The 25,933-nt window shown below is 45.3% G+C and overlaps 1 protein-coding gene across 4 annotated transcripts in view; it reads right to left on the bottom strand.

Annotated features, from left to right (window-relative positions):
- Nucleotides 1-25,933, bottom strand: part of ELAVL1 (ELAV like RNA binding protein 1) — a 96,716-nt gene that overhangs the window by 9,860 nt on the left and 60,923 nt on the right. For all 4 annotated transcript variants that reach the window (XM_024203232.3, XM_024203234.3, XM_024203233.3 and 1 more), the window contains exons 3-5: nt 17,228-17,331; nt 10,172-10,325; nt 5,548-5,773 (exon numbers count right to left, since the gene is read on the bottom strand). In XM_024203232.3, the coding sequence (XP_024059000.1) occupies nt 5,548-5,773; nt 10,172-10,325; nt 17,228-17,331 (484 nt within the window). The remainder of the gene's footprint in view (nt 1-5,547; nt 5,774-10,171; nt 10,326-17,227; nt 17,332-25,933) is intronic.

Genomic DNA, 25,933 nt, shown 5'->3' with positions numbered 1-25,933 from the left:
TCCCATCGAAAGGCCTGCTTAGACCCTGCTGATATCTCGGGGGGGAGGGGGGGGGGGAGAATAGAGGCACTGGGGCAGACGAGGATTTGGATGGAGGCCTCTTCTTATAGCCTCTGTTAATTCTCCTGCTGTACTCCTATTTCTGATGCGGTGGATAGAAGCGGCCCATTGGTTGGGCCTTGTAGTGCTTCCTGGCAGGGGCTGGCGTATGCAGTCCTAGGGATTTAAGGATGATTCTAGAGTCCTTTAAGCTATGCAGTTTCAAGTCTGTTTGCTTCGAAAAGAGCAATTTGCCTTCAAACTGAAGGTCCTGAATTATCTGCTGTACCTCATAGGGCAACCCCGAAGACTGAAGCCACGAGCTTCGCCTCATGATCACTGCAGAAGCCATGGAGCAGGCTGCAGAGTCTGCTGTGTTCAGTGCTTACTGGAGGGACGCCTTGGCCACTAATTTCCCCAGCCTGCCCTGGCCCCTGTACTTCTCCCTCTGCCCCAGATGGGTCCCGTGGGGGAGAGTCCTGTAGTTCAGTACGAGCTCGGCATCGGGGACTGATCCCCGTTCTGATGGAGATGGCAGGGAAGATCTTGACTCTGATATACCAGAGCTACCTTCTGGACTGGGGGCCCTGGATTGGCTGGAAAGCCCAGGGATTCCAGAATGGGCACTGCAGTGGCATTTGCCATTGTGCCAGCCACCAGGCTATTGGCAGCATGCCCTGGTTCATGTCAGCCATAGGGTGCCGCCGTTCGGAGTGGTGTCTGCTCCTGCACAAGGCGTAGGACTCCGCTTCTGAATTGGAGTCCGAGGAGTCACTTCTCAGCGACCAGGAAGGAGCAGTACCAACTGGTGCCGAAGAACAGTACCAGGAGGGAGGGAGATCAGCGCTGCGCTATCATGACTTCAACGGCTCTTGTTTTGTGCTGCGGTGGTCCTCGTTTCTAGTGCTGCTACTGTTAATTCCTGAATGGCCAGGGATGGCGGTACCAGGAGGGATAGTAAGTCACTTGCTGCCTCAAATGCCTCCGGCCTTGATGGCAGTGCCAGGGCTGTTGAACCCCAGTGGCCTCTCTTGGTGGGGAATCCAATAGTACTGGACTCAACGGTTCCCTTCCCGTGGCCAGAGTCAATGGTACCGCTTACCTGCTAGCGTCTCTGAGGGGCCCAGCACAGGTGGCACTGCATCAGCATCTCTATGGCCCGTAGACCTTGGAGTTCAAGAACACCCCAGTCAGTCTCTCTCTAATTTTTCCTCGGCATCGGCGATGGGAAGCAGTGCCAAGCGTCCCGTGCTGGAGTTGACTTCCTCGGCGCTGGTGATGTGCGTTTGTGTTGGGAGTTCCGGGCCATCAGTGTGGAGTCCTTCCTTGGTGCCAGGGAGGTGGAACAGCCCTGCGCTTCCCTCAGAGACGCCAGGATACGTCTCACTGAAGTTTAAGTGCTCGGTGCCGAGTCCCCATGACTTGGCTCCAAAGGGGAACTGAGCGCTGCCTCCATGAGGAGGAACTTAAGCCCTGTCCTTTTCTGTTCTGGGTCTGAAACTTCTGCAGCTCCTGCACGTGGGTCTCTCCCAGACACTTAAGGCAGCTAGCATACGAATCACTAGCTGGCATTGGTTTGTGGCATGATGCACACGGTTTGAACCCCTGGGACCGAGGCATATCCTGGTGCTCAGGGAAGGGCTAGCCCTGCTAAGCGGGGTTCGCTGACTATACCATTACTACTACGGCTAAGCTAACTAAACTTAACTCTAAAGGGTAACTATTTATAATTTTACAGAACCAATCCACTTAGAGCAGGTATTAGCAGAAGTGCAGCGAGCAGAAGTTCCAGTGACCATCATGGGCAGTAAGAAGGAACTCAAGGTGCGGTGAGACCCTATATATTGGCGCTATGAGGGCGCAACTCCAGGGGGCAACAGAGCCGACTCGACAGAAACCACTGAGGGAAAATACTTTCTGGCGGCAGCATTTGGGGCGAGCACGCACCTACACTGGAATGGACACGAGCAAGCACTCGAATAAGAATTACACATTTGTTTAGATGAATTTGGAAGCCCTGACCAGATTTATATTGTCCCTAGAATGGCATCAAGACAGATGCCCTCCAGGCCTATGTGGTTCCCACTGAGGTTGCAAAAACCAGTGTGTATGAATACTAATGCAGCCCTCAGTCCCAGCATTTATAACAGTTCCAGCTGATACTTGCTGGCTAAGGAAAACTCTTACACTTACAAGGTCATGCATCCCATGTTGGGACAGGAAAGATACAATTCCAGAACTCAAGTGAAAGAGAAACAGATTCTTGGATCCCTTCCATAATGTTCTTGATCAGATAATTGTCAATGGGGAAAACAAACATGCACTCTCATCCTTATACATTTTGGGCCCAACCAAACACCTACTGAAGTCAATGGAAGTTCTTGTATTGACTTTAACAGACACTGCATCAAGCACCATGAATGTACTCAGCGCCAAAGCCAGTGAATACACTCAGAACTAGCAGTTATTCTCCTAGAATAACTGATACAAATCTAGTGGTTGAGAAGTAGTCCCTTTGTGCAAGTACATATCTGTAAGACTTTGCAACATACTCTATAGCCATAAATTTAACATGTCTACACTTAATCTGAATGAATAACTAAAGCTAACACTTCTGCAACTTACGAACTACAGAACTTTACTGGCAGCGTTGCTGAAGAAAATACTGATATCAGTGGATCCTAATTGCTTAATAGAAAAGCCAGTACCAACCCCTGTGAGAGCTGCTGCTTATCAGACTGCTAGGATTAAAAATGAAGCAACAGGATGGCCAGCTAGTCAGTAATTCTATTAGTTTCTGCTCTCTTTTTCTTGGGTCCTTTTCCATTTTTGTTCATCTGTCTCTTTGTCCTAGAATTCTGGTAATGCTGAAAAGTGCTTTGAATGAAAGAGAATTTGCTCTAATTAAAATGAGAATGCAAATACAATTGTAATCCTGTCTCTTACCAAATGTTTTTTTAAAAAAAACCCAGCTTGTTTTGTTATAACTCTATGATCCAAATTTTTATCTACTAAATGCAGACAATTAACACAAAAGAGTGGCTTGTGTCTCAGACGTCACGTGATTAGAATTTTTTATCTCCAAGACGTTTCCTCTATAAGGGCAGATCTACACTTACTTCCTGGTCCGGCCGTAAGCAATCGATCTTCTGGGATCGATCCCGGAAGTGCTCGCCGTCGACGCTGGTACTCCAGCTCGGCGAGAGGAGTACGCGGCATCGACAGGGGAGCCTGCCTGCCGCATCTGGACCCGCGGTAAGTTCGAACTAAGGTACTTCAAATTCAGCTACGTACCTTAGTTCGAAGTGGGGGGTTAGTGTGGACCAGGCCTAATACTGAATCTCCATCTGATGACATAATGAAAAACAAACATTCATGAACTTTAAGCATCACTTATGAAGGCAGATGCTCTTACTGTCATACTAGTGACATCAAAGGATGCTTATATGTGAGGTCCAGCTACTCTTTGCTATAGTCCCTTCCTGCAACCCAGCTCTTGAGAGGAGGGTGGAAAGAGCAGTTACTGACATCTGGAGGCAGAGATATGTTCTATTTACCTGCCTTTGACAAAGATGGAGTGCTGGAAAGAAGCGAAAATACCTCCTTTACGTCCGTTCCTAGAAGGAGAGATCTTCCACTGTTGTTCAGTGTTGGCCCCAGGATATTAAAGAGACAAGGTGAGTGAGGGAATATTTTTTAGTGGACCAACTTCTGTTTGAGAAAGAAACAAGCTTTCAAAACGCTTGTTCAGGTCCTGTGTAAGCTCAAAATTTTGTCTTTCACCAACAGACGTTAGTCCACTAAAGGATATTACCTCACCCACCCTGTCTCTACAATAAGATAGAGTTGTCCAGATACCATATTTGTAATGTGACCCATCTTTAGGTATCTCAATTTGAGTCTTAAAAAGCCTCTAACAATAAAGGGGATGGATTTAGCCTTGGATTTTCTTATGGGCTTTGTTACCTCTCTGCTTCACAGTGAAGATACACTGGTCTCAAAAGATTCCTTCACATCCCTTAGCCGAAGTTAGTCCTAATTGTTTTCATCCAATCCTTCAAATAGGAGCCCCATGGTGTGATGTCAATTCAAGAGGTGGAAGCACTGAAGCTTCTGGAGCATGTGTCCACATTAGCAGCACCAAAACCATGACATGCCATAAATTATTAAGACCAGTTCCAAGTGCAGCGCAGAGGAGTGCAGGAGCTTTGAGAACATGGATGACTCCAACTACTATTTGTGTCAAGACATTGCTTCATTACACCAGACTGACACAAAAACCTTAGTCCTGGACATAAGAGAAGAGGACTAAACTGAACAGCCTAAACAACATACAAATGTTGTTCAAGAAATACCTATAGTTCAACCTCTAAGTAACAGTGACCACAATTATAATTCACTCAGATTAGAAACTTTTTAGGGCGGGGACCATTCTTTTATTAAGTATTTGTGCAGTGCCTACCACAGTGCAGTTCTGGTCCATGACTGGGGCTCAGTTATTTGTATTGTGGTAGCACCTAATAAAAATTATCATTTAGTAGTTCTAAGTTCAATGTCCTTGCGGGAAGGATCACACCAAAAACCCAGTACAGTAACACCACACTTGAAATGTACCAAAAAAGATCCTTAAAAAAATCTGTGAAAAAATTAAGTATCCTTCATATTGAGACTAAGAACCTTAATCACCTCTCTCAAGCAAAGGTAATAAAATAAAATGATAAAATAGTTTCTTTTCCAGCAGTAACTAAAGATGATGCTATTTAACATCTTCTACAATTAAGCATTTTTAAATCAGCAGGTGCAGATAACTTGCATTTAAGAGTTTTAAAAGACTTGACAACCAATGTTAATTTTTAATAAAAATGTTGTAAAACTGGAGAAACTCCAGGACTGGCAATATTTTTAAAACAGTAAATAGGATGACTCGGATAATTATGGGCCAATTAACCTGACAATGATTCCCAGCAAAATAATTAAACGACTTATTAAGGATTCTAACATTAAAAAATTAGAAGATCTAAGTATAACACCAAATCAGTATGGTTTCATGAGAAAATATGTTATCAGACAAACATGATATAGTTCTTTGACAAGATTACAAGTCTTGTTAAAATATCAGCCTGCCAAGGTGTGACACTATGACAACAGAAGTTGGTCCAATACCCTGGGACCGACACGGCTACAACAACACTTCATACACTTTCTCACTATGTACTACTTTGTGGAACTAGAAACTTGACTGGATTAGTTTCAACACAGTTTTCCATATAGGTTATTACTTTAATTATACTCTACTTGAGCAATTTTTAGATACATCTCTCACACACACACACACACCCACACACACACACACACACACACCATAGAAATACACAGTGCATTACTATTTATTCACACATGCTAGGACAAATATATTTATTACTTTACAGTTGAAACAGTGCAACACTTTCCCCAGTGGAAGTGTGGGTGACAGAATAGGCCTTAAATGGATTATTCTTCCTAACGTACCTGAATCTTTGCGCCTGGTGATGAACTGGCCCTCCAAATCGTCTAGCTGGTGAATGATACAGCTGTGATAACAATGCCACATTTTTGTTCTGGTTAGGATTGGCTGCAAACTTCACAGTAATGGGTTCAGAGGAACCTGGGGGTTTGTGACCATTGAAACTTGTAATTGCCTCTTCTGCTTCTGACCTTTTGTCAAACCGGATAAAAGCGACTCCTCTGGACAAACCTTTTAACCAAACACAAATAAAAATGCATTAAGGATAAGCTCAAAACAATTTTCCAAGTGAAAAAACAAAAATAAAGCCATGACCTTAGAAATACTTAAAGTTCTACAATTTTACTGGTAGTTCTTCAAAAGGATGAAATCAAAACATTTAAAAATAATTAGGAAATTAAACACAAATGAGCACATTTACTTCAAATATATAATGATGGTGGAGCAAAACACATTTATAACATGTTAGTTCATAGTCCAAAAACTGTACAATGTACAAGTGTTCTAGGAAACCCACTGTCAACTGACATTAAAGGAAAAATATTTCAGATCAACTAAAACTTTTTCAAAGGAGAAATGCAAAGTGACTATTGGGCTAAAAATCATTTTTTGTTTTTGCTCAGTTTTGTTACTCAAAACATCTAGAGACCTAAAACTGAAACATAATTTCCAAATAGGAAATGAATGCATGTTGACGACACACACTATTTCACAGATTCAAAGGCCAGAAGAGACCATTACGATTGTCTGGTCTGATCTGCTGAACACATGCCATAGAATTTCACTCAGTGATTCCCGCATCAAGCACATTATTTGTGGTTAAGCTAGAGCATCTCTTAAAAAGCCATCTTATTGTGTTTTAAAGACTTCAACTGATGCCAACTCCACCACACCCCCTCAGAAGTTTTTCCAATGGTTAATTACTCTTGCTCAAAAATTTGCACTTAATTTCTAATTTGATTTTGTCTAGGTTCAACTTTCAGACACTGGATTTTGTTAGACCTTTGGTAGATAAAAGAGCCCTGTACTATCAGAAATCTTCTCCTAACATATATAGTCATAAACTGTGATCAAGTCATCTCTTAAGAAGCTCATTCAATTTAGCTTATCAAAGTGAGGGTTAAGTCTCTCACTCTAAGGCAGGTTTGCCAGACTTAGAATCATTGTACTGGCTCTTCTCTGAACCTTCCCCCTCCTTTTTTTTTTTTTTTTTTTTTTTTAAGATGTGCATAGGTATAGTAACAATAAGAGTCTGAAACATTTATATAGCATTTATTACACAGACTGGAAAGTGTTTTTAAAAAGGTGGGTACATATCTACATTTTACAGATGGAGGAAATGGAAGCGTAAAGTGATGTAATCAAGGTCATGAAGCAAGTGAGTGGGAGAGCTGGGTGGAACCCACATCTCCTGCTTCCTAGTATAGTTATGGTTACATTATTCTACTTGATGCATTCGGAGTCTTTCAATTCAGGAGCTTTTGCCGCATTCACTGCATGATTTTAAAGCACATGGGACTGAAACTGAGCGTGGCCCTTACCTTAGTCCCTGCACTAAGGAAACACTGTGTAGCTCTGAGGTGCCTGAGTTAGGTTGACGTTCATGTTCTTTCCTGAGTGTAAAGACTCAACTTGGGTAGCGCCAACAATGACACTACCCTCTCCAAAGTTAGCTGGGAAGGAGCAGTGCCATGAACAGGTTATGTTACTCTATGATCTCCCATTTGGGGGTTTCTCGCACCTTGATGTATCTGGTACCAGTTATTGTCAAAAACAGGAGACTTAACCAGATTAGATCTCACTAGTGGTCCATCTGGTCACGTTCTCACATACCCCCTGCACCAGCCAGAAGAGATGTTCCTATGCTAGGGGAGGAAGAACACACTATATCCTCACAAAGGGTGTCACAGCAGCTGCAACTCCTAGCTTCCAGCAGGCACTATACCCCAGTCTAATGCACAGTCTCACTTTTCGATTACTCTGTGCTGTGCTCTTTTAGTCCTCTCTCCTGCCCTACCTTAGTTACCATTTGAAATAGATCACCTATAATTTGCTTGCAGTATAACAGCACTTACATTTTTATTATTTTTAATACATTGTTCAATTTCCCTATTCCCTTCTCTTGTTTATCTTCATGTTATATGCTTGTCTAATTCAGTTTGTAAACGCTTCAGGTCATGGCCCTATCTTTTAATCTCTAAAGACCATGTAAAGTTATGGCACTATATACAAGTTTGCTAAAATTAACATTGTCTGTACTGTTCTATGGGACTTAGGAGAAGAAACTACACAGGAAAATGAAAGAATTACATCCTAAGGGACAAGGTCTTCTCATGAGACAGATTAAAAACTGGTTATGTGACAACCAAGTTTAATACATAGCTGTTGCTTAAAGTGCAGAAAAGTTATTAATAGGGCACTAAGAGCCTGTATTTAAGACCAACGCTACAACTGCAACATTTATAACTGCTATAATTGAAAAGGCTGATCATTTCTATGAGAAGCCCCTGTTTTCAAATACTCAACTTTGAGAAACTTTCACACACTGGAATGAAGTTTTCTAGGACCGGTCTCTATTTCAAGGGATGTCAGATCAAATAGTTTCACTGTCTTTGTGTACAAGGAGAATGAGTGCATGGGGGAACCTCTTCCATTATCAAAATGTGACTATTTTTGGCCATATCTTCCATGGGAAGCAACTGGGAGCAGAAAGCTGGAATTTGGCAAGAGAATGGCCCTCACTGAGGAGCATCTGAGTGCTCCAATGAAAAATTATTTTGACCGGTCCAAGTTATGAGGATCAGAAAACTAAATTTTTGTACAATTGTTTAGCAAAGTTCTGCACGTGCAATTTTTACCAGTATTTTAAAGGGAAGGAAGGCTGTGCTGCATATGGCATGGCTAACTTAGCTGTTCCATGTGTACAAGATACTTCCTGCAACAGCTACACAGTTAGTGTCATTTCGGGTTCAAAGAGTGCACTTGTGTAATCTTTCATGAGTCGCCATCTCCAAAATTCAACCTAGATGGAGCTACTATAAGGTGGGTGCAAAACTGGTTGGAAAACCATTCCGAGAGAGTAGTTATCAGTGGTTCACAGTCATGCTGGAAGGGCATAACGAGCAGGGTCCCGCAAGCATCCGTTCTGGGTCCGGTTCTCTTCAATATTTTCATCAATGATTTAGATAATGGCATAAAGAGGACACTTATAAAGTTTGCAGACGATACCATGCTGGGAGGGGTTGCAAGTGCTTTGGAGGATAGGATTAAAATTCAAAATGAGCTGGACAAACTGGAGAAATGGTCTGAAGTAAATAGGATGAAATTCAATAAGGACAAATACAAAGTACTCCACTTAGGAAGGAACAATCAGTTGCACACATACAAAATGGGAAACAACTGCCTAGGAAGGAGTACTGCAGAAATGGATCTGATGGTCATAGTGGATTACAAGCTAAATATGAGTCAACAGTGTAACTCTGTTGCAAAAAAAGCAAACACCATTCTGGGATGTATTAGCAGGAGTGTTGTAAGCAAGATACGAGAAGTAATTCTTCCGCTCTACTTAGTGCTGATTAAGCCTCAACTGGAGTAGTGTGTCCAGTTCTGGGCGCCACATCTCAGGAGAGATGTGGACAAACTGGAGAGAGTCCAGAGAAGAGCAACAAAAATGATTAAAGGTCTAGAAAACATGACCTATGAGGGAAGATTGAAAAAATTTGGTTTGTTTAGTCTGGAAAAGAGAAGGCTGAGAGGGGACATGAAACTCCAGATATACTTAAGTGCAATGAGAAATTATGAAGCACAATCACAGATCAATTTCAAGTTGATTAAATGTAAGGTAACAAGTTATCCTTTTACATAAAAGGATAGGCTGGATTTTACCGCTAAATAATATCTGTCTGTGAAAAGTGCTTTTTTGCTTCGCCTTGTCCAGCAGCTGAGGTCGGCAGTGCAGACTCACAGAGCATGTGTGATTGGCACAACTTTTGTAAACCAGATGGCCACATCAGATGTTCTTGGGTTAAAATTGGTGTTTTCATTCTCTGCCAGCCACACCTGACAAGCCCCCTCTGCCCAACAGAGGTGACGCAACATTCCTAAGGTCAGCTGCAGAGCTGGGAATAGAACTCAGGGCTCTCGAATCTCAGGCCTATACCCTCTCCACTGTACCATGCTGCCTCCCCTGGGGAAAAATAAAGAAAAGGTAACAAAATCTCCTACAGTGCTGAACTATCTGCATAATCAGATAGTTGTATTGTTCTACGTCAAGCACCAGGCATGGACAATTGGTGGGGGCAAGATACTGAATCTGGCAGACCAATGATCTAATCTAGTATAGCAAATCTTGTGTTCTTAATACCATTCTCAATTTACAGAGCACGATCTACAAAATGGACTCTAAGTCATGTGTTTCAGAAAAGCCCCCAAAACACGGATGTTTGCCATTCTAGTTCTATATTTCTGTGGACACAGTGATAAATACCAAACTCAACAATTAATTTTTATATATGTTCAGAAACTATCTGGAAAATTAAAAGTTAATTTTAAGCACCAATAATCTTTGAATGAACATTTCTTTGTGTCCTGTATAGTCAAGTTTTTAATATCTAACATTACAGTGCATACCTGTAGTTTGATCCACGAGTACACGTGAGTTGATGATGCGGCCAAAACGTGAAAACATGTCTTCTACATCTTTTTGTGTCATTGTCCTTGGTAGTCCACTAATGTACAAGTTAGCATCTTTGATAACTTCAGAACTTGGACGAGCGTACGACACCTTCAAGAGAAATTTTTTTATTGTATGTGAAATTACATGAATGATTTGCTGTGTTATAAGACACCCACCTAAAATCCTTCCTTTGTAATACAGGCAATTTTCCTATGGTAGTTTCATAAAAGGAAAAACGATTGCCAGGAAATGGAAAGTAAGCAACAAAAGTGTTTTTTGTGCTTGATTAAAAAAAGAAGACACACAATCCTCTTCACTATTTGACTCTACTGACAACGAAACCAAGGCCCTGTCTACACTGGCAAGTTTCTGCGCAGTAAAGCAGCTTTCTGCGCTGTAACTCCCGAAGTGTACACACTGCTAAGCCACTTAGTGCGCAGAAACTGCGGAATTGTAGTGCTTAAAAAAAAAAAAAAAAAAAAAAAAAAACACCACACACACCCCAACAAAAGGCATACAACTTTCTGTGCTGGGGCTACAACACTGCGGTGCCAGCGTAGACACCATGGTCGATTACAGTGCTGCGAGGTGTCCCACAATGCCTGTTCTCACCTCTCTGGTCATCGGTTTGAACTCTACTGCTCTGTCCTCAGGTGACCAACCGTAATCCCCACCCCGTACATTCCTTTGGAAATTTAAAAGTCCCCTTCCTGTTTGCTAGGTGATGCGTGCAGTGGTCTCAGCGTATCTTTCCAAGTGGCCATGTCTGCTCCACGCACCAGGCGATCCCCCACTTGGAGCAATGCCGAGCTGCTGAACCTCATCGGCATTTGGGGAGAGGAGGCTGTTCAGTCCCAGCTGCGCTCCAGTCGTAGGAATTCTGATATCTATGGACAGATTTCACGATGCAGGACAGAAAGGGGCCATAACTGGGACACATTGCAGTGTAGGGTCAAAGTGAAGGAGCTGCAGAATGCCTACCACAAGGCACAGGAGACAAACCGCCGGTCCGGTGCTGCGCCCACAAGTTGCCGGTTCTACAAAGAGCTGGACGCGATACTCGGCGGCGACCCCACCTCCACTGCAAAGACCACTGCGGATACTTCAGTTGCTCACGTGCCAGTCAAAAGTGGACTGAGCCAGGAGGAAGAAATCTTGGACAAGGAGGACCCAGAGGCAGAGGATGGCTCAGAGGTCAGAGATGCATGCATCCAGGAACTCTTTTCTACCCTGGAGGAGGCTAGCCAGTCACAACTGTCGGAGACTGGTGAAGTGCAAACAGGAGAGCAGGCCCCTGGTAAGTGGACCTGATTTTGGGAATCACTGAAGCGAGTTGTTGGGGGCAGAAGGGTTGCAGAAAGCAGGCTTGTCTCCCACCGCATTCCTAGACTGAGCAGCGGAACAGACTGTTGATTGACTCCCTCACTTCACAGGAATCTCCCTCAGAGATCTTCAGGAAACTCACGTGGAGATACTGGGCAATCCGCTGCCACAGGTTCATTGGCAGAGCTGCTTTGTTTCTTGACCCATTATCGGTAACTTTCCTGCGCCATTGTGCCATCACAGCAGGGGGACCATTGCTGCACACAGGCGAGCCGCATAGGGGCCAGGGCGGAAGCCGCAAGCTTGGAGAAGACCCTCCCTTGATTCCCTGCTCACCCTCAGCAGCGAGGTATCTTCCATAATGATCACATCCTGTGGGAAGTGTGGGGACAGGAATGATTATCACGCCCCCCCCCCCCCCAGTGCTGGCTCTCCCCAAGAGCCACATGCTCAGTATACAGCAGGGTCCGGGAAGAGTGATTTACCCTACGGCTACTCACCATTTTGGGAGTCTTGTGGCTCATGTGTGCTTTCCTGGGGTCAGCCAGTTAGTGACAAGTGCGAGAGTACTGGCTGTGTATTAAATCAATGAATCAGTGTTCTCTGTGTTGCAAAACAATACTGCTTCTGTAAAATGTTGCGTTTAAACTTCACAGAGATGACCTTGGGAGCACAGCCTCCCTCTTTGTTATCAGCAGCTTAACGGCTGCGCAGAATTAGAAAGCGGCCACGAAGAACTAAGGAGGACTTTCTGAGTGATGTTATGAGGCACCCAGCCGCCGAGAAACAGGAATTGAAGGAGTGGCGGGACAGCGAGACAAGGGACCAAAAGGAGAATGCGGCATATCAGAATGAAGCCACGGAGCAGCTCTTAAACATTATGGAGCGCCAAGTGGACACGCTCCAGCTGATACTAGCTCTGCAAACCGAGCAGCTCCGTGCCTGCCCTCCCCTGCAGCCGCTTTTGGAAAACTCTTTCCCATGCACTCCCCAGACACACCGCCAACACACTCTTATCAACCTCCTGGCTCCAGTCGATACCCGCGGCATTCCACTCCTCCCCCCTCACAGTCCAGCACGGTGGACTCCCATTACCCACTGCACTCAACAGTTTGGCCCTGCTGAAGTACAGTATCCGCTGCATTGTACTCCAAAGGAGAAGGCTGGATATGATCCCTGGACATACACATATCTTTAGCCATCCCGGGACCCCACCTCCTCCTGGGACCTTCCCTTCTCCCATCCCCCTCCCTGCTGTGTTTTTTTGTTTGACTCGCTCTCTCCTCCAGTTGTCTTTTAATAGAAGAATTGTGATGGTTTGAAAGCAATCTTTATTCTATTAATTGAAAGCAAAAACAGCACTGCAAAGCAGCATACAATTATGTTAAACCCCCTTATTGCATCATGTGCACCAATCACCTCCTAGCATTACAAGCACTGCAATCCCGAGCATAACAACAAATATTAGTGGCTGTCAGCTTCAAATTGCTGCCTCAAGCCATCCCTGATCCTTACGGCCCTGCGCTGTACCCCTCTAATAGCCCTGTCTCTGGCTGTTCAAACTCAGCCTCCAGGTGCTGAGCCTCTGTGGTCCAGCCCTGAGTGAAGCTTTCACCCTTCCCTTCACAAATATTATGGAGCTGTGATATATGAAGGGGGGGGGGGGGAGGCGCGGTATCTCCCTTTTATGGACACCCAGCCAGCCAGTTAGCTATATAGTCTCTCTTGGTGGCTGTTCTCTGCTTGCTTTATCTGTAAAGGGCTAACAAAGTCCCCCAGGTAAAAGGAAAAGGAGTGGGCACCTGACCAAAAGAGCCAATGGGAAGGCTAGAACTTTTTAAAAATGGGAAAAAAGCTTTCCCTTTGTCTCTCGGTTGTTCTCTCTTGGCTGAAGAGACGGGCAGCAGGAGGAGTGCTGTGTAAAGTTTGAACCAGGTATGAAAAATTATATTCCATACCTAGAAGGATTCACTGGCACAGGCAATGTTTAGATAGACACCATCAGGTTTATTTCTTTATTTTGGCTTGTGGATTTGCTCTGTGCTAAGCTCAGGTATTTTTGTTTTCTTTTGTAACATTAAGCTGGACCCCAGGGAGCCATTCCTGGTGTTTAACCCCTTTTCAGTTGCTTTATAAAATCAAGCAATAGCCTGATTTTCCAGATGTGTTTCCTTTCTTTTTTTTTTTAATAAAATGTACCTTTCTTAAAAAACCTGATTGGTTTTGTGTCTTAAAGGTCTGTGTATATGTTTTTCAATTAGCTGGTGGCAACAGCTGGGTATCCCTTTTGTTTGTTTTCTTTCTCAGCTTCCCCAAGGGAGGGGTGGAAAAGCCGAGGGGCCTCAGGGAAAACTTCCCAAGTGAGTTTTTCTAGGATTTGCAAGAGGCAGTTTTTCACTTGAATACCTGAGCATTTATCCAAGGAGGAAGTGATAGCTCAGTGGTTTGAGCATTGGCCTGCTAAACCCAGGGTTGTGAGTTCAATCCTTGAGGGGACCATTTAGGGACCTAAGGTAAAAATCTGTCTGGGGATTGGTCCTGCTTTGAGCAGGGGGTTAGACTAGATAATCTCCTGAGGTCCCTTCCAACCCTGATATTCTATGATTCTAAGGTCAAAGAAAAGCTGTAACCTTGGGAGTTTAATACAAGCCTGGAGTGGCAAGTATTAATTTTTAGAATCCTTGCGGGCCCTCACCTTCTGCACTCCAAGTGCCAGAGTGGGGAATCAGCCTTGACAGGAGCGTACAGCACATGGCTATAAGCATAGGAATATTGTCATCGGCCAGGTCCAGCTTCCCATAGAGGCAGCGCCAGCGGGCTTTTAAACGGCCAAAAGCACACTCAACCGTCATTCTGCACTTGCTCAGCCTGTTGTTGAATCACTCCTTGTTGCTGTCAAATTGCCCCATGTAGGACTTCATAAGCCATGGCATTCAGGGGTAGGTGGGGTCTCCCAGGATCACAACTCAACTTCCCCTATGGTGATTTTCTGGTCCAGGAAGGAAGTCCCTGCTTGCAGCTTCCTGAACAGGCCAGTGTTCCGAAAGATGCATGCGTGATCCACACAAGCGTCTGGAGAACCATTGAGAAATGCCCCTTGCAATTTATGTACTCGGTGGCTAGGTGGTCTGGTGCCAGAGTTGGAATATGCGTGCCATCTATCGCCTCTCCACAGTTAGGGAAGCCCATTTGTGCAAAACCATCTACAATGTCACACACATTGCCCAGAGTCATGGTCTTTCAGAGCAGGATGTGATTAATGGCCCTGCACTCTTCCATCAACACGAGTCCAACAGTAGACTTTCCCACTCCGAACTGATTAGCGACCAATCAGTAGCAGTCTGGAGTAGTCAGCTTCCAGAGTGATCACCACACACTTCTCCAACAGGAGGGAAGCTCTCATTCTTGTGTCCTTGCGCCAAAGGGCTGGGGCAAGCTAATCACACAGTCCCATGAATGTGACTTTCCTCATCCGAAATGTCACACTCCTCTTGCCTTTGTAGTTTAAGAAATAACTCCACTGCCACTCGTGACGTGTTAATCAGAGCGAGCAGCATAGTGGTCAACAGTTCAGGATCCATTCCTGCAGCCCGAAGAGGCAGGGCACACAGTACACAAACCGTTGAAAGATGGCGCCAATCACGGACGGAACCACAGGGATTGCTGGGATGCGAAACAATGCATCACGGGTCACTGGGACAGGACTCAGGATGCCCCGCGACCCCCTCAGCCTTCCCACAAGTCTTAGCGGCAGAAGAGAAAGAGGTGCTCTGCGGGATAGCTGCCCAGAGTGCACCGCTCCGAATACTGTTGCAAGTGTGAACATGCTATTGCGCAGGCAGCTGACAGTGTGGACACACAGCAGTAGTTTCCCTTCAGCACTCTCTGAGCAGCGCTGTAACTTTGCCAGTGTAGACGTGCCCCTAAGTGGCATCATTACTCTGATGAGCCAACTATAGGCCCAGCATTGATGCTGCCAACTGACATATGATACATTGAGCAGCCCTGACATGAGTTTTGCTTCATGTATCATATGTGTTATTTTGTAATAATTTCAGTGCCTACTAAGAACCAATAATCATATTCAAGCACAGAGCGTACCAGTTGAAGAACTCATGACATCAATACAGGCTTTTAGAACCGGAGTTAGGGACAGTTAACTAGCAGAAGTATCAGAGGGGTAGCCGTGTTAGTCTGAATCTGTAAAAAGTAACAGAGGGTCCTGTGGCACCTTTAAGACTAACAGAAGTATTGGGAGCATAAGCTTTCGTGGGTAAGAACCTCACTTCTTCAGATGCAAGTAATGGAAATCTCCAGAGGCAGGTATAAATCAGTATGGAGATAACGAGGTTAATTCAATCAGGGAGGGTGAGGTGCTCTGCTAGCAGTTGAGGTGTGAACACCAAGGGAGGAGAAACTGCTTCTGTAGTTGGATAGCCATTCACAGTCTTTGTTTAATCCTGATCTGATGGTGTCAAATTTGCAAATGAACTGGAGCTCAGCAGTTTCTCTTTGGAGTCTGGTCCTGAAGTTTTTTTGCTGTAAGATGGCTACCTTTAGCAGAAGTACACCTTTTATCCTCTTTTCAACTCTTCTACTACAGAAAAAGAAAGTTACAAGCAAATATTTCAGCAGATCTGAGAGTCTATCCATTTCAGGGCAATGGCATATATACATTGTGCACATCTTTCCTTTGTTTTAAGGCAGAGCTTATTGAGTACCTGAGATTCACATGAGTTCAATCCAAAAGCCAGGCAACAATCTGGAATAATCTTACCTACTGTGCACAGACACCACAGTCGTCACATATGGCATTGGGATAGAACCCATGACCTGCCAGTAATTATGTACACCAGGAGTATGTAAATTGGCACCTAGATACTATAGTGATGGGTGCTCTAAAAAAATGGAGGGAAGGGAAGAGAGAGAGAGAGAGAGAGAGAATCTTTGAAAATAAAGCTATTACAAAAGCTGAGGTGTTTGACAGCTCATTCCACTGCACGGTTCCCCTATAAACACCCTGTTCCCAGTTTCTGGTGCTCTCTCTCTTGAGTGCACAGCATTCACTCAAGAACAGCAAAATGACAAAACTAAATATTTATCTGAGCATGGAATCTAAAAAGTCTCAGACTTATAAGAACTTCTTCCAATGTAAGTTACCAATATAATTGACAAATATATTTGCAAAACAAATGGGCGCTATTTGAGCTGCCTACTTGGGGTGGCTATTGTGCTTTACAGTGGTATCATCAAGGAGACAGATACTTTGGGAACTCAAGAGGAAAACAAAAAATGCTGAATACTCAGCAATCCACACTTAATTCAGTAGCAGCTGCTGGGTGACCAGCATTTATGAAAAATCAGTCCAAAATCAGTCCAGTTTTAAGACAGTAATGAAACAACAAAATGCTAATTAGAAGTTTTCAAAATAATTTATCTCACCAGCTAAGGTTTTCAAACATTTTCTTACGTCAAAAGCAGCACTGCTTTAAGTTATGCAAGATATTAAACCAACATTCATTCTTGAGCTTTTAACCTTGCAAGGCACATAGAAGTCTAAAAGGAATTGGGGAGACAACTTACTAGGAGAATGCATTAAAGTTTTAGAAGACAGAGTTTCAGTTAACTGTTCTTTATGTATAAGTTACACTTTTACAATATTAAGCTTTAAAATCCATGCTTGTTACCTTGATTGTTTTTGACTGAAGTCTCAGGCCATTCAGTGTGTTTATTGCTCTTTCAGCATCTTTAGCACTCACATAGTTCACAAAGCCATAGCCTAAGCTGTGTCCTGCATGAAAGAACATTTTTTTACATTAATCCTGATGAATAAAAAGGTGTCACTGTTGCAATTAAGTGAAATACATGTAATAAGTAAAAAAGTATTCAGTCTTTAGATAACAAAACTTCACCTAAAACATACAAAAACTTAAGAAGTAACAGAGGGTCCTGTGGCACCAACAACCCCCGGTTAAGTTACTCAGGCCTGTCACATCATGTGGGGTGTCTGATGTAATGCTCACCCATTTGCCACTTCAGACACGTGTCCCCTTGAGGCTAGTGCATCTCAGATGGCAAATGGGGAGCCTCAACCAGGGCTTTGGAGCTGTGCTCCGGCTCCAGGCAAAAACCTGCAGCTCCACCGCTCCGGAGCTGCTCCGCGCTCCAGCTCCGGGCTCCGCTCCAAAGCCCTGGCCTCAACAATACATTCAAGTCTGAAACAATGACTCAGGTACCCTGTGTCATCTGCAATCACAATCAGCAACTATTTTGTCACCTGGGACAGATCCTGACATGCAACATTTTCTATTTCACTTGTTACCTTCTCCCCCCTACCTTCAACAGGGTGTTTAACTGTTCTCTCACAGATTTTGAAACTTCATGAAAAAGCAAATGAACCAAGTGCTAAACTAAGTTTATAAATATACAAAGCTTGAAAAAGAGTGGCAAGTGAGAAAGTTTGGCAAATGACAGTGCACCAGAAAAGTCACAAGATGATCAGTTTCCCTGCTGCTGCAGCAACTGAATCCTCCATTCCTGGAAGCAAGAGTAGAGAAAGAGGGCTCTCTTTCACACCACTCTTATTATTTTGTTAAATTTGTCATGCTCTGTGTAGAAGGATGGAGAAAACCTTAGGTCCAAGTTGGTTCATGCCTTGTCTCGTAAAACAAAAAAAGCCCTACTTCTCTGCAGGTATATTACTGGATGTTCATGTCCACTCTTTTCTTAAATTATTCTTCACCCCCCTTAAGTGTTTGAGAATAAAAATTCAAACTTTAAATCATCTCAGGGTATGTCTACACTACGAGGGTATTTCGATTTCACTTAAATCGAATATGTGGAATCGATATTGCAAAGTCGAACTTGTGTCCACACTAAGGACAGTAATTCGACTTTGTGAGTCCACACTAACGGGGAAAGCGTCGACATTGGAAGCGGTGCACCGTGGGCAGCTATCCCACAGTTCCCGCAGTCCCCGCTGCCCATTGGAATTCTGGGTCGAGCCGCCAATGCCTTCTGGGTAAAAAAAAAAAGGGTCGAGGGTGCTTTTGGGTAATTGTCGTCATCCGTCTGTCACTACCGCCCTCCCTCCCTCCCTGAAAGCGCCGGCGGGAAATCAGTTCACGCACTTTTCGGGTCAGTGACAGCACGGACGCCACAGCACTGCGAGCATGGATCCCGCTGCGACCATCGCTGCAGTTGTGGCCCTTGTCAACGCCTCGCAGGTTATCATCCACCTTTCCCAGAGACAGATGCAGATAAACCAGGCGAGGAGGCTACGGCACCGCGGTGAGGGCCTGAAGTCTGAGAGTAGCACAGACCTGTCAGAAAGCACGGGACCCCGCACCGAGGACATCACGGTGACAATGGGTCATGTGGATGTTGTGGAACGGCGATTCTGGGCACGGGAAACAAGCACGGACTAGTGGGACCGCATAGTGCTGCAGGTCTGGGACGAATCCCAGTGGCTGCGAAACTTTCGCATGCGGAAGGGGACTTTCATGGAACTTTGTGAGTTGCTGTCCCCTGCCCTGAAGCGCAATGACACCCGGATGCGAGCAGCCCTGACTGTCCAGAAGCGAGTGGCCATAGCCCTCTGGAAGCTTGCAACGCCGGACAGCTACCGGTCTGTCGCGAACCAGTTTGGCGTGGGCAAATCTACCGTGGGGGTTGTTGTGATGCAAGTAGCCAACGCAATCGTCAAGGTACTGCTCTCAAAGGTAGTGACCCTGGGAAACCTGGAGGTCATCATAGATGGCTTCGCCGCGATGGGATTCCCAAACTGCGGTGGGGCTATAGATGGAACTCACATCCCTATCCTGGGACTGGACCACCAGGCCAGCCAGTACATCAACCGAAAGGGCTACTTTTCGATGGTGCTGCAAGCACTGGTGGACCACAGGGGACGTTTTACCAACATCAACGTTGGATGGCCGGGCAAGGTTCATGACGCTCGCGTCTTCAGGAACTCTGGTCTGTTTAGATGGCTGCAGGAAGGTATTTACTTCCCGGACCACAAAATAACTCTTGAGGATGTGGAGATGCCTACAGTGATCCTTGGGGACCCAGCCTACCCGCTAATGCCCTGGCTCATGAAGCCCTACACTGGCGCCCTGGACACTGAAAAAGAACTGTTCAACTACCGGCTGAGCAAGTGCAGAATGGTGGTGGAGTGTGCTTTTGGACGTCTCAAGGGGAGATGGAGAAGCTTACTCACTCGCTGTGATCTCAGCGAAAGCAATATCCCCATTGTTATAGCTGCTTGCTGTGTGCTCCACAATCTGTGTGAGAGCAAGGGGGAGACCTTTATGGCGGGGTGGGAGGCTGAGGCAAATAGCCTGGCATCTGATTACGCCCAGCCAGACAGCCGTGCGATTAGAAGAGCCCAGCAGGACGCGCTGTGCATCCGGGAGGCTTTGAAAGCTAGGTTCCACAGTGAGCAGGGTAACCAGTGACTTTTAAGTTTCTGTACAGAGAAGCTGAACCTGCCCCCGTTTCTTTACCCAGTTAAGGATGACTATCCTCTCCAGTTACAGACCCCCTCCACCCCCTTCCAAAAAAATAAAATCAGTTTTATTTTGTTATTGAACACCGTTGTCTTTAGTACTGTTTTCGCGGGAATCTTTGAAACCGGGGACGCAGACTGTGGTGGGGAGCGGGTGTAGTGTACTGATGCAAATGATCCTTCTAAACTCCAGGAATGACAGGATTCGCAGTGGCGGACTGGTTGTTTCAACGGAGCCTGCCAGCCCTCCTGAGCGGGACTGCGTGTATGTGGGGGCTATGTGACTTTATGGCAGGGGGAGGAGGGTTACAGCTCCCCTGCTGCGTGGCTCTGTGATCCAGGACAAGGACCGCTGCATAAGATCTGTAACTGCCCTCCCCCGCCACAAAGTCACAGAGCAAACAACCACCCCCCGCCCCCCACAGAAGATGAAAACCACCTCCCAGACTGACCAGGGTAACTAGTCACTGCACTGTGTATGTGCCCTGCTGCTGGCCCTGCCCCCGCCTCTGTACCCTGCTAAAGGTGACTGTCCTGTCCAATTACCAAGCCCCTTCCCCCCCTTCAGACAGACTCTCCCTCAAAAGAACCTGACTGAAACAGTAATGAACAGAAACGTATTTTTTATTAACAACCAGACAGGAAACTGGGGGGTGAAAGTCGGACGGGGGCTTGGGTGAGGCGGGCAGGAAAGGACTTTTCAAATTTTGGGGAATGACAGCCTTCTGGTGCTTGAGCAGTCTGCAGGGGTGGAGTGAGAGTTTTCACGGACTCTGCCACCCCTCCTTCTTTGGACTTTGGGAGAGGGGGGTATGGGACTTGGTGGCGGGGGAGTGCGGTTCCTGATAGACTGCAGCGGGGCTCTGTCCTCCTGCCTCCGTTCCTGCAGAACATCAACAAGGCGCCGGAGCGTGTCCGTTTGCTCCCTCAGAAGTCCAAGCAGCGTTTGAGTCGCCTGCTGGTCTTCCTGCCGCCACCTCTCCTCACGTTCCATGTGTGTCCGGTGCATTTGTGACAAATTCTCCCTCCACTGGTTCTGCTGTGCTGCCTGGGCTCGGGAGCAGCCCATTAGTTCTGAGAACATGTCTTCTCGCGTCTTCTTCTTCCTCCGCCTAATGTGCGCTCGCCTCTGGGAGTGTGATGCCAAGCAGGGTTGGGAGACAGTTGCAGATGTGGCTGTGGGAATGAGGAAAAGGCAGTGAATTCCTCCGAAAGATAAATGTGGTTGTGAATCAAGAACAGTTTTTCTCTGTGAACAAGACCATGAACCACACCTATCACATGCGCACTCAGGACAAGGTCGAATTTTCGAACCTCGCCTTCAGTGCCTGGGCTTTTGCACTGCCGATCTGGGAAGCGGGGCAGGACACGGTACTCTCTGTAGCAGGCAAACATGGTAAGCCGTAGACTTGTGGCTGCTTAAAACTTTAGGAGTACCACTGGCCTCCTTTCACATTGAAAGCACTGCCAGTCTGTGCTGACAGCAATCGGCCAAGCAGGAACTCTGGCCCTGTCCCACCCCCTCGCGGATGAGCCAGGGAAAGATCCCTGTATGCTGCCCCTCTCCCGCCCCCACCGCGTGGCTGTAAACCAGCGGTCACAGTTCTGTAAAGGAACTTGTTGCAAGCAGTCCCAATACTAACAGTCCCCTACCTAATTCAAAGCAGGTAATCATGAGCGACATTACTCTCATGAGGATCCCGGACACCGAGATCCAACGGATGCTTCGAGAAAGCCTGCAGAGACCGGGGCCCTATGCCGCCATGCTATGCAAGGCAATGATACCGGAGTACCTGCTTGTCTCCTGGTGCGGGAACGTCTCCTACTTCGGAGGACCAAGTAAAGCCGCTCTCCCCAGGAACCTGATGAACAGGCTATCCCATTACCTGCAGGAGAGCTTTGTGGAGATGTCCGTGGAGGACTACTGCTCTATCCCCGGACATATAGACAGGATTCTAATGTAGCTGCAGTAGCAGGGACTAAAGAGTGGAGCAGCTTGGGCAGCACAATCATGCACAACCGGACACTGTTTGATTTTTTTTAAATAGTTGTTACTGATTACTTAAGCGCCCAGGGGGAAGAAATCATGATTCACAGATTGTTCTTAGTATTAATATTCAAGTTTTGTAAAAAATAAAGGTTAATATGTTTGAAGCACTTACCGCTTGATCCTTCGCCTGAATCTGTGTCCCGGTTACATGCTGGGGAGGGTTGGTAGGGGATCTCTGTAAGGGTGATGAAGAGCTCCTGGCTGTCGGGGAAATCAGCTTGGTAAGCGCTGTCGACTGCCTCGTCCTCCTCATCTCCTTCCTCATCTTCCCCGTCCGCTAACATGTCCGACGAGGAACCGGCCGCGGACAATATCCCATCCTCAGAGTCCACGGTCAGTGGTGGGGTAGTGGTGGCGGCCGCACCTAGGATGGAATGCAGTGCCTCGTAGAAACGGGATGTGTGGGGCTTGGATCCGGAGCGTCCGTTTGCCTCTTTGGTTTTTTGGTAGCCTTGTCTCAGCTCCTTGATTTTCACACGGCACTGCGTTGCATCCCGGCTGTATCCTCTCTCTGCCATGGCTTTAGAGATCTTCTCATAGATCTTTGCATTCCGTCTTTTGGAGCGCAGCTCGGAAAGCACGGACTCATCGCCCCACACAGCGATGAGATCCAAGACTTCCCGATCAGTCCATGCTGGGGCCCTCTTTCTATTCTGGGATTGCACGGCCATCTCTGCTGGAGAGCTCTGCATCCTGCATCAAACAGGAAATGAGATTCAAACTGCCCAGACAGGAAAAGGAATTCAAATTTTCCCAGGGCTTTTCCTGTGTGGCTGGTCAGAGCATCCGAGCTCGGACTGCTGTCCAGAGCGTCAACAGAGTGGTGCACTGTGGGATAGCTCCCGGAGCTATTACCGTCGATTTCCATCCACACCAAGCCTAATTCGATATGGCCAAGTCGAATTTAGCGCTACTCCCCTCGTTGGGGAGGAGTACAGAAGTCGAATTTAAGAGCCCTCTATGTCGAACTAAATAGCCTCGTGGTGTGGACGGGTGCAGGGTTAATTCGATTTAACAGCGCTAAATTCGACATAAACGCCTAGTGTAGACCAGGCCTCAGACAGGAGCAAGCTCCCTACCTCTTAGGCCTGTAGGTAAATAAGGTAGTATGCCAGGAGCGGTACAGTTACTTACTCTGAAGAAATGAATTCTCAGACAAACATTCTTTCTCCAATTTCCCTAAATGCCAGCCTCCTGAAGTACCAAGTACTAAGCCCACTTTAGGGTGCAACTACTGCCACCAGATATAGAACACATTTTAATCTTCTCAAATAATTTGACCTCAATACAGTGACACTCCCCCACTCCCTTCTCAGACTCCCTCTCCCTGCTTCCCAAACAAAAGGGATACCGAGCTGTTGCCACCAGCTAATTGAAAAACATATACACAGACCTTTAAGACACAAGACCAATCAGGTTTTTTAAGAAAGGTACATTTTATTAAAAAAAAAAAAAAAAGGAAACATCTGGAAAATCAGGCTATTGCTTGATTTTATAAAGCAACTGAAAAGGGGTTAAACACCAGGAATGGCTCCCTGGGGTGCAGCTTAATGTTACAAAAGAAAACAAGCGGCATTTCAGCAGCGACACCTATTGACGTTGGCGCTTGTCGGTGGCATTTTGGCGGATGCTCGTCCACCACAGTCCTCCGTGGCTCATCGTCTGGCGCCCGCCAAATGAAAAAGGTTGGGGACCACTGGTCTAGAAGCTCTGCTTTGGTGGAAATGGTTTGGTTTGAGGTCACTAGGGGAGAAGACATGGCTGAGAAAGTTGCCCCAGAGGATCTTCTTTGGAATCAGTCATTTTTGGCATGTGGGCTCGTTCCAAAGTAGCCATCACCAGACAAAGAGGGAGCTCTGTACTATCCCAAGGTGAGAGCCCCTGCAGGACCCATGTATTATAGGAAAATTAAACCCTCTAGTATCATTTCGAAGTTGAATACACCAAAATAATGCCAGCTTTCCAGTACCTGCTCTGGACCATCTACAGATAATTGCAGTGGACTCTTAAACATGGATCCTCTCAAAAGTACCAGTACATCCACACAAGGATCCATGAGATGAACTAACAGCAATATCAAAGAACAGAAATGAAGTGAAAATAAGGCTTGCTGGAAGTCTCTCTCACATTCACCCACTGGGCCCCTCACCTCCACTCCAGCCAGGTCTGCCCCCCAGCTGGGACACTCACACTGGGGCAGGAGCTGGCCCTCAGGGGGTCAAGGGATCCAGCTGGGTATACAGCTTCACTTACATAAACACTGAAGTATGCAACCCTCTAGATATTACCAAATGATTCTTTAGGGCTTCCTAGTAAAAAATGAAAAAGTGAACAATGAATCTTAAATTAGTAGCCACTGGACTATTGGCAACTTCTCAATGGAGAAGGAAATTTTTTTGAAAATTAGACAAACATTAATAAGTAGGGTTGTCAAATTATTAAAAAACAGTCACAATGAAACACAATTTGAATAGCAATGTTAAACAATAGAATACCAATTTAAATTTGTTATAAATATTTTGGATATTTTTCTACATTTTCAAATATATTGATTTCAATTACAACAGAATACAAAGTGCACAGTGCTCACTTAATATTTCTGATCTTTTTTAGTTTACAAATATTTGTAAACAAAAGAAATAATATTTTAAATTCATCTCATTCAAGTACTGTAGTGCAATCTCTATCGTGAAATTGCAACCTACAAATGTAGAATTATTTTGTACATAACGACAGGTTTTAGAGTAGCAGCCGTGTTAGTCTGTATCCTCAAAAAGAACAGGAGTACTTGTGGCACCTTAGAGACTAACAAATTTATTAGAGCATAAGCTTTATGCTCTAATAAATTTAGATGCATCCGAAGAAGTGGGTTGTAGCCCATGAAAGCTTATGCTCTAATAAATTTGTTAGTCTCTAAGGTGCCACAAGTACTCCTGTTCTTTTTGTACATAACTGCACTCAAAAAAGAATATATAGAACTTTAGAGGCTACAAGTCCACACAGTCCTACTTCTTGTTCAGCTTAATTAAGACAAACAAATTTGTTTACATTTATGGGAGATAATGCTGCCCACTTCTTATTTACGACGTCACTTGAAAGTGAGAACATGCATTCACATGGCACTGTTGTAGCCAGCATTGCAAGGTATTTACATGCCAAATATGCTAAATATTCGTATACTTCCATGTTGATGGGTTCTGCTTGATAATGATCCAAAGCAGTGATTAAATCACGACTATTTTTTTTAAATCTAGATAATTTGTTTTGCATTAATCCCTTGCATTAACTGCGATTAAGTTGACAGCCCTAAAATTATGTTTTGCTGTAATTGAAGGGTTAACTCATCAAGTACATACCTATACAACAATATACACAAAGGATAAAACCATACTTAAATATTTAGTTAGAATTTGCAACACTGGACAGTACAATCACCTGCAAGTGACAGAGCATTTACAATTGTTTTTGAATATCTTTAAATACATTACACTTGCTTTGATTTGCTAATATAAGCAGAAACAGATTAGGAGGTACTTACATTAGGTGGTTACTTATTTGGATATTTTGAGACATGTGGTACCTACTTGTATTCCACTGAGGGTTTATGCGTGTGCACCATGCATCAAGAGCTGGAGATTTTTTCAAGAAGTAGTGTCTGTTGGGCCATGCATGTGCCCTTTGCTCGCCTCACATTTTCAACAGAGGTGACTGAGGGTGGGGCAGACTGACCTTGTCTCCAATTCCTTCTCCACCGTGAATGCAAGATATTCGCAGCAGAGGGGAAGGAGGGCAGGAAGTGGAATACAGATAGGGACCACAAATCTTGAGGACCCTCCA

This window comes from Terrapene carolina, unplaced genomic scaffold (genome assembly GCF_002925995.2).
Source record: "Terrapene carolina triunguis isolate 2854851 unplaced genomic scaffold, T_m_triunguis-2.0 Scaffold194, whole genome shotgun sequence".
NCBI classification, from domain to species: Eukaryota; Metazoa; Chordata; order Testudines; family Emydidae; genus Terrapene; species Terrapene triunguis.
The sequence above is the reverse complement of the archived record's forward strand: the minus strand, read 5'-3'. Positions and strand labels throughout refer to the sequence as shown.